Consider the following 8,869-nt stretch of genomic DNA (forward strand, 5'->3'; position numbering starts at 1 on the left):
ATAATGGTGCGCCAATTTTGGCGATGCTTCTGGTAAAGGGTTTGTTTTTGTTTGCATGTAAATATGTCCCATTCTAACAGGGGCCACATGACATCTGATCTGTGTGGCAATGACAAATCCGGATATTCGTTGCATAAAATTTTATAATAAATTTCTAAATGTAAGTTATTTTTTATGGGTAAAATTCTCAAACATTAGAACGCATTAGAATTCAATTTATATACGTTGAGGTGTATAAAAAAATGAGATAATAAGATGCGTGCATTGGAAGGGTGTCGAGAAAGAGCAGCTACTTTATATTCATGGAACTGGGAACACTATGCACAGCTGGGAAAATTGTTTTGCTCTTTTTTTTTATTATTTCCAGTTGCGTACGTCAGCGCTCAACGGTGGCAAATTTCGCGAAAACTAGCCTTGCCTGTGTTGTCTGTCGGTTGTAAAAGCAAAACTCGGCCGTCTGGAAGGGTCAATAAAATGTGCCGCGGCAACGAATCAATAAAACCACCGCGCTCCAACGCTCGCCCGAGAGCACAAACACATTCTCGGCGAGCTCCGTACCTATTTCGCCAAAAGGCAAACCGCACTCGGCCGCCGAATGCCGACGGCAGTGAGATTTATATATTCGAACAGGGCGTACGTCCGTGGGCAGCAAACGCTCTTTTCGCAGCCGGCAATGGCCGCCCTCGTGTGTGTGCATTTAGACCAGGCGATCAATACGGAAAGGTTGAATGGCACACGCTGCTCTACAGACCGCCCGCTCTATTACGTCGCGTCGCAATTTCGCACCGTCGTTTTCGACCTTTCGCTTCTCTGCCAGCCAAAATTGATACAAGTCTGCGAAAATCGTGCGTTTGTAGCTCGTTTCGCGCGCAGATTGGGTGTTATTTTTCAAAAGGACACCTCCCTAAATGCAGCTTTTTCTGCCGGCAGAGACAGGATGTTGAACACATACGCTTTTTGCACGCATCAGTGTGTGTAAGCTGCTTTTTAAAATCGAAGCACTTTGTTCCCTTCAGAGCTCAGCAAAATGAAGACGCGTCGAGATGAAAAGTGGGCCAGAAGAGTGAGGTCTGGAATGAAAGAAAAAAAAAAGAGTTGATGCAACCGAGAAACTTTTCGGTCCCGGCGGATTGCATCTAACTTTTGTCCTCTCTCCTGCCAACTCGATTATGGTCTAGGGAAAGAGGGTGCAGATGAGTTAATTCTGACTTCTGACACTGCTTCTGTGGTTAAAACAAAAATGTTGAATATGTTTTTTAGTTTATTTAAAAATAAAATTGCTATTGTTTTATTTTATTTTTTTTTTTAAGCAATTTTAATTTAAAAGTATAATTATGCGGAGTATAAATTATTTTGTATTTGGGTTCAAATTAGAGCAATTTATATTTGTTCATCTGTAAATTTTTTTGAAAAAAATCCTGTCGGAATAGCGAAAACCTCTCTATTGCTAAAATTTAGCTAAACCCCTTTTTTAGTAGATCCTTAATCCTTACAGATGAATATAATTATACAAGATTTATTAACCACCATTAGCAGAGCCATCATTGACACTTTTTTGAGCTAGACACTGCTAAATAGATTCCTATAATTTTCAATGATGTGCTCTATTGCAACTTAACCTACTTTCGTGAGGACACAGACCATCATAAAGATATCTCAAGCTGTATTTGGGGCCAAGTATGTGTAAAAGTCGCGTGTTAATATGCAAAACTTGTCATGTGGACTCTAGACAAAAGCCTTCAGAAATATTCAAATGTGCTCTCTCCGTTGCGCCTAAATATAAATAAAATATTTATTGAATTTTTACATGCTCTGATGAATTTCGTCACCAAGTGCGAATACTTATTTACTTTCAAATAGAATAATGGAAAGCAAAAGAAGTTGTTAAAATAATTTAAATAAATGAAACATATCCGTCCTGGTTTAATAGAGTTGTTGTTGCGGGTCGGTGTCAAAATATTAATTACAAAAACGCCGCCCGTCGCGTGTGCCGGACGACGATAAATGAGCGAGAATTCAAAAGCCGCCGAGCAAGTCTGGGAATTAAATGAAACAAACGGCTGTTTGCGTACGGTTCGGCACAAAAGCCATAGGAGGTCACTTTGCGGTAATACAAGTGTACGTATAGCATTGTGCATTAAACATACACAAAAGCGTCCTCGCGGCGCACACAAAAAAGCTGCAGCCTGATCCCATTTAGCGCGTTAATGTATAGTTTTAACGTTGTCGCGCATCAAATGGATGCGTCGCTCGTTGCTCATTTTTAATTAACGCGTTTAATGCGTTGCGGTGGTGCCGGTGGTGTAAAAAGGAAATGAAAATCATCATTTTGCCAAGGCTTTTCCTCGAGCTCACCTCGGCTATAGTTTTTCTCGCCCTTTTGCCGCTGGAAATCCGACCGAGATTTGCTTACCTGATGGATAACGAAATGAAATGAATATTCGTTCATCCGCTCTTTTGTGTAACTCTCTCAGAGGTGTGTGGATTCCGCTTGATGCAGTGTTAGCTGCGTCAGACTCGTTCATTAAGCGGCTAACTTTTTGATTCACTAACTTATTCACACTGCTAAATTGTAATTCACATAACAAATTTAAAAACACACGCATGCTTTTAAATTTATGATAAAAATTCAAGTTATTTAACTTGCAGCCATATTAATTGATATTCTTTAAATTTATTATTTTATTTTTATATTTATTTTTAATATAAAATATCACTATGTTTTCTTTTGGTTAAAAGTTCCTGTTTAAATCGGTTTTGCTTTCAAAATATTGATATTTATATTGGTAGATTGCAAGTTTGTTTATGGGATTGAAAAGTTTATGATTTCTGTATGAGGTTTCCCTCTTTGTTTCACACATGACGTAGATGAAATAAATTCCTTGCACATAAAAATGACTGCAATTATGATCAAATAAATATGCAAATTTCAAAATTTCCCAGGCAACTGAAAACAGTTTTACGACAATAATCCGCGGTCAGAACAATAATAAATTTCCCCTTCTCCCATTCCCAGCCGGTCGCATTGTCTTTTGTCAAAATTCGATAACTGTTTTTATTACACACGCCTGTTGCGCTTTGTTCCCAGGACAAATAGCGAGGCCGGACTGGACAACATGGGCCGCCGGCCGCAGCAGTACCCCGGGGCCGAGGAGAAGCGGCGCTCGAGTCCGCGGCCCGACCTCATCGAGAACGTGCTCGATTCGCAGCGGGCGTGCGACAGCATCTCGGAGAAGTCGATGGACCTCAGCTCGCCGGAGGAGCAGGGCGAGATTCCGCACATGCCCGGACAGATCAACGCCGACGAGCTGTACGCCGTGCCGGTGAAGAGGCGCGAGCGCAACTGGAAGAACGAGGAGCCCGCCGAGCAGAGGCCCTTGCTGAACGCCGAGGACGAAGACGAGACTGAAGAGACCCTTCCTTCTGGCTGGGAAAAACACGAAGGTCAGCATTTTTACATTTAAAAATGAAACTAATTAGCAATTAACAAACAAAAATCCAAAAGAGCAAAATTATTGCTATAAATAAAACTATTTTAAATTCATTTCAAGAAAAGGATGACATTATTTTTTAAATTTTTCTCTTAATTTTTTTTACTCGAGTTAAATTTTATCCAGGTCGTTTAGAATGATAAAACCAAGTAAATATTTGAATGTATTTATTTAACACGCTCTCAGAGCGAAAAGAGGCTTCATTGCAAACACTCGTCGCTTTTCAGATAATGACGGTCCGTACTTCTGGCATATCAAAAGCGGCACAATTCAGAGAGAACCTCCTCAGAGCGACAAGAAGGTGGACGGCAAGAAAGTCACTCTGCGCGACTCCGAGAACGTGAGATTGCTTTCATGTCGCACACGCCGCGAATTTAATTAAAATTACCCTCCTCAGATGATGCCATTTCCCACCGGGGTGACTCGCAGCAGCACCAGCTCCGCCCTGGAGGATCTGCAGGACGGCGGAAAAAGGAAAGAGGACAGAAGAGAAGAAATGGCATACAAGTGAGTGCATTCATTTATTTATAATTAAAAAATTTAAATCTGCAAAAGAATTGAGAGTTACGTAAAATTGAATGCAATTTTCTTTCAGACGTCGTAGCTACCCTGCCCGAATTGAGCCAGAGACCAAAGAGAGGTCAATCAGATTCGCAGTTCGCTCCCTGGGTTGGGTGGAAATTGCCGAGGAAGATCTCACCCCTGAAAGGAGCAGCCGGGCAGTCAACAAGTGCATCGTCGACTTGTCCCTCGGCAGGAATGACCTGCTGGACGTTGTGGGACGATGGGGAGATGTAAGAATATTTTTATTTTTAATCAGGATCAATTTTTAATATCAATTTTTTTTTATCAGGGCAAAGATTTGTTCATGGACCTCGACGAAGGAGCCCTGAAGCTGATTGACCCTGAGAACCTGACTGTCCTCAACACACAGCCCATTCACACAATCAGGGTGTGGGGCGTTGGACGGGACAATGGAAGGTAGGAATATTTCATTTTTATTAAATCCTTGCCATATTTTTGCAATTGAAATTTTTAAGAAAAACGTTTACAATGACTTTATCTTTATATCTAATGCAATTGCTTTCGTGTCCTCTTATCTCTGGTACCGTTTGGATCTACAGAGAAAGGTAAAAGAAAATTGGATCGTGCATATCTTGCATTTTTCTCTCAATTTGCATGCGCACCAGTTCGTTGACTTTCCGCTTTTCTGCACGGAATCGCGAGATTGTGTAGTTAGTGTGCACCAAGCAAAATCCAACCACGCTGACGTTGACCACCTTCTCGTTAACCTTTAGTGCGTTGCTATTAGTGGCCGCCTATTGTTATGGCTATTCATCATGCAAATGAAGATTTTGCATTTCGTGATCCGACTCGCGTGCCGCGTGGATTTGCAGCGGAACTAGATATATGACTTTGCAAATTCCGATTGCACGCGAATGCAGATGTGTGTTATTAACCTTGGACGAACACTTTAATTAATTCTTGGCACCAGCAGTGCTTTTTGTTAACCAAGGTTCAAGCACCACCCTCTCAAATTAGAATAGGGTGCAGCACCTTTGTTGAAAGAAGTAAAAGATTTTGCTTTGTATTATCAATGATATTTGAATTATTTTACAATAATATAATCCGCATGGAATTTTTGTTTTTATTTCTATATATTTGTGGAATATTTCTAAATTTGGATATTTTCAGGGATTTTGCGTACGTGGCCCGCGACAGAGGCACACGGAAGCACATGTGCCATGTTTTCCGTTGCGACATCCCCGCGCGGACGATCGCCAACACGCTGCGGGACATCTGCAAGAAGATCATGATCGAACGTTCCCTTCAGCAGAATCTGGCCAAACCCATCGATATCAGCGCAGTTGGGCCTGGACGAGCTGGTCTCGCAGTCAGACCGACCAACCTGCCCACTGAGCACCGGCGCTTCCACCCGAGGAATGGTCAGAATATCGTCAGTAAGTTTCACTCGCCTTGTAAATTTTGAATGATATTTTAATTGAACAAAAAATCTAGCTCAATCTTTTCCCACGCCGATGGAAGAGCCGAAAAAGGTGCTGAAGGCGTTTTACCTGGGCGCGTTGCAGGTCACCAAGTCCACAGGAATGGAAATCCTGAACGACGCCATTGAAAAAATGGTGACCACCAACCCAAAGGAGCAGTGGAAAAGCGTCAACGTCGCCGTCGCCCCCTCGATGATCTCCATCTCCATGCCTGGGGTAAAAAAATACTTCACCCTTTGATCTTAAAAACTAAGGCAAAAAAAATTATTCAGGACGATGAGCAGATTGTCACCGAGTGCCGCGTGCGCTACTTGTCTTTCCTGGGCATCGGCAAAGATGTGAAGCAGTGTGCCTTCATAATGCACACAGCACAAGACTTATTCATTGCTCACGTGTTCCACTGTGAGCCGTCGTCTGGCGCTCTGTGCAAAACAATAGAGGCTGCATGCAAAGTATACAAGAAAAAATACTGCTCAAAGGTGTCAAGATTTTAATTTGTGTGACACTTTCAGTTGAGGTATCAAAAGTGTCTTGATGCACACCCCAGCGGACTGGGTCAGGGTTTGGCCGAAGCCGCCAACACGACGGGAAAGGGTCTCGGCGCCACCCTCAAGTCTTTGGTCGGCTCGCTCACGGGACGTAAAGGCAAAGGTGGCTCGTTAGAATCCTGAGATGAGGCCTCGGCTTTACAGGTGAGGAGCCTTTTATTGAAATAAAACTTTTCTAAATTATTTTAAAATTGGATTTTAATTTTTTCTTAATAAGAATCGACTTGAATTATCTTTTCATTCAAATTAAATTATAAAATTGTCTTTGTTATTTTAGGACGGCTCTTGGAGTCCGCCTGTAGAGCGCGAGGTAATCCCACACAGACACTTGCAGTCGCCAATGACGTGTGAAATGTTCAGCGGCGCCGCCGACGAGGCCGCCAACAGTGAGTCCGAGGACGAGGAAAATGAGGAGGAAATCGACACCTCAGCGCCAACCCCTCAGCGCAAAGAATCCTGGTATTAGAATGAAGAAGTGAAGGACAGACGATTAGACTGTGCCATGTGTGGTCATTGCCGAGTGCGCTTCATCTCTCTCAAGTTGAATAACCGCTAAACAGCTTTGTACTAGTGTGGATATAGAAAGGAGAGTTTCACCACATTTAACGCAGATTCGGCCGCCCGGTTTTTTTCTTTGGCCCGACTCGATCACCGCGCGCCTCCGTTCTCAGCTCCATTTATTTTCCTCAACCTTTGGATCTCAAACAAGTTTTTGATTTGCATTTCTTCCCATTTTTTACTCAAAAACTCATTTTCAACCGCTCTTATTGTGCATTTTTTATTTTGCATTTTGAGGCGCGACGGCAGCCGACGATGCGCCGGCCAGCAATTTCGAAACCCGGCGGCCACACTATGTAACAAAAATCATGTATATTGTGTACAAACTGGATTGAGCAAGCACGAGGCCAGCACACCAAACCTATTTAATAATATAAAAAGAAGCAACTCGTAAAATTGAGAATGGAAAGAGCTGCTTGTCAGTGCGAGACGCCAGAGTCAGCAGCTTTTCGCAAATGAAAACGGGGAAGAATCAAAGTTCTAGTGGTAGCATATTTGTGGGTCCATTATTGATGAACGCTCGTCTCGGTGCTCTTGTGTGCGACGAGAGCCGAGTGTCTCGTTATTCCGTGTAGCGCGTCCCGGCAGCAGCTAAAAACTATAATCACAAAACTGACACACACTGTATGAGTGTAAATCCCGCCCGAGCATTGCATACTCTCTCTTTAAACAAGTCTGCTCATCTCTTCAACAGGCTTTGTCGTGTGCTCTTGATCTGATTTTTTATTAATTTTAATTACTTAAAAACGCGTTTTTATTTTGAACCAGGGCAAGTCAAGACTTTTATTATTTTACAATGCCAATAAATAATTATTAGTTACAATTAAGTTCGATAGAATCTCCTTTAACCTGAGGTTAGAATAGGCGTGATATTTTTAAAATGCTAACGTTTTCTTTTGGCTGAAACTAAAACTGTTTTATTTCAGTCAGCAGAACTTTTGGCAAAAATTAATGAGCAGCTTTGACGTGCAGCTCTGCAAAAGTCGATTTCTTGCCAAAAACTATTCCTTTCAAAAGTGGTGGAGATTTGACTGATTTGTGATTGCCTTGGCAATTTAACACTGCATGACAATACTTAAATGTCAAACTTAAAATAACCATTTGTACGCGTAATCTCCCAAAGTTTGCCAAACGCATCAGCCAAATCTGCTCCCACCTCTTTAATTATATAGCAATGTATATTTGTTCAAATAATATAAATGTGCCTCTCGACTAACAAACGTAATTGTTAACGTGCCCTGGCTGTTATTCTTTCTTTTTCATTTTACAGAGCTTAATCTCATTGGTCCCCTGAATATCTGTCTCATAAACAGACGAGCTAACTAAGTGAGAATTAATCACCCACGCGAATAAATCGTTACTTGTCCAAAAATAGCAAGTGCATCCTCCGCAGTTAACGAGAGAGGAAGAGAGAAAATTAATCAAAGAAAACGAGCAGAGAATAAATTTGTAATTTGCAAATAAGCAGCAAGATTCTTCTCTTATTTCGAGAAGAGAGAAAAGTGGAAGAACGGCAAGAAAGTGTAAGGGAAATTTTGTCTCATCCCCCAGCAGAAAATAGAGCAAATAATCAGTTTGAATGTGTAAAACTACTCTTAAGGCAGCAAAACACAATTGTAATCGGATAATTAGCGTCTCAAGTATGTACAGGCAGTAGGTCGCAAAAATTGCATGCAGTACAGCAAAAACCTCACATATTTAAAACAAAAAAACGACACTGCAAAAAGAGTCCAAAGATTTTTCTACTCTGTTTCTCTTTATTTTTGGAAATGACCTTCCTCGGCTGCTCTGCGAAGTGGAAACAAATTTTTCCAGCAGTCGAGAGCAGGGTCAGCCAGCTTTGTTCCGAACTCGGTTCCTGCACCTTGCTACATAACCTCGATTTTCCTTGAAGAGACACGGTGGTGTGCCTGCCCTATATAGAAGTTGTCGGTTGCGTATTATAATGTTCCAGGCACGCCACTGATCGGTCCGTCGACCTTTCGCATTGGTTGCATTTGCTATGCAAGTGGTACAAAAGTGTGTTCCGACGATCAGCAGAGAGTTGTTGTTAATTGTTGTTGTTGTTTTGCGCTTGGAAATGCATCTTACCGACATGAAAAAAAAAATTATATATCCCTTCGAAATCACACGATTCACACTTGGGTGGTAGCGAAATTTATTCAAATAGACCATTTACCTTTCGCGAAAGCGGCCGCGCGTATGTAAGTTGTGCGCCGGCCCAGTCTTTCAATATCCAAATATAGGCACCTTTTACCGAGTTAAA

General features: G+C 41.8%; 1 protein-coding gene across 1 annotated transcript in view; it reads left to right on the forward strand.

Moving 5' to 3' along the window:
- LOC132201549 (protein Fe65 homolog) overlaps positions 1 to 8,764 on the forward strand; it is a 44,586-nt gene extending 35,822 nt beyond the window's left edge. The window contains exons 5-14 of the mRNA XM_059627772.1: positions 3,089 to 3,444; positions 3,719 to 3,831; positions 3,889 to 3,998; positions 4,087 to 4,285; positions 4,345 to 4,472; positions 5,187 to 5,452; positions 5,511 to 5,713; positions 5,770 to 5,949; positions 6,010 to 6,189; positions 6,323 to 8,764. Coding sequence (XP_059483755.1) covers positions 3,089 to 3,444; positions 3,719 to 3,831; positions 3,889 to 3,998; positions 4,087 to 4,285; positions 4,345 to 4,472; positions 5,187 to 5,452; positions 5,511 to 5,713; positions 5,770 to 5,949; positions 6,010 to 6,168 — 1,714 coding nt within the window. The 3' untranslated portion in view covers positions 6,169 to 6,189; positions 6,323 to 8,764. The remainder of the gene's footprint in view (positions 1 to 3,088; positions 3,445 to 3,718; positions 3,832 to 3,888; positions 3,999 to 4,086; positions 4,286 to 4,344; positions 4,473 to 5,186; positions 5,453 to 5,510; positions 5,714 to 5,769; positions 5,950 to 6,009; positions 6,190 to 6,322) is intronic.
- The last annotated feature ends 105 nt before the right edge of the window (positions 8,765 to 8,869 follow it).

The sequence above is a fragment of the Neocloeon triangulifer genome, unplaced genomic scaffold (genome assembly GCF_031216515.1).
Source record: "Neocloeon triangulifer isolate White Clay Creek 2 clone unplaced genomic scaffold, ASM3121651v1 ptg000014l, whole genome shotgun sequence".
NCBI classification, from domain to species: Eukaryota; Metazoa; Arthropoda; class Insecta; order Ephemeroptera; family Baetidae; genus Neocloeon; species Neocloeon triangulifer.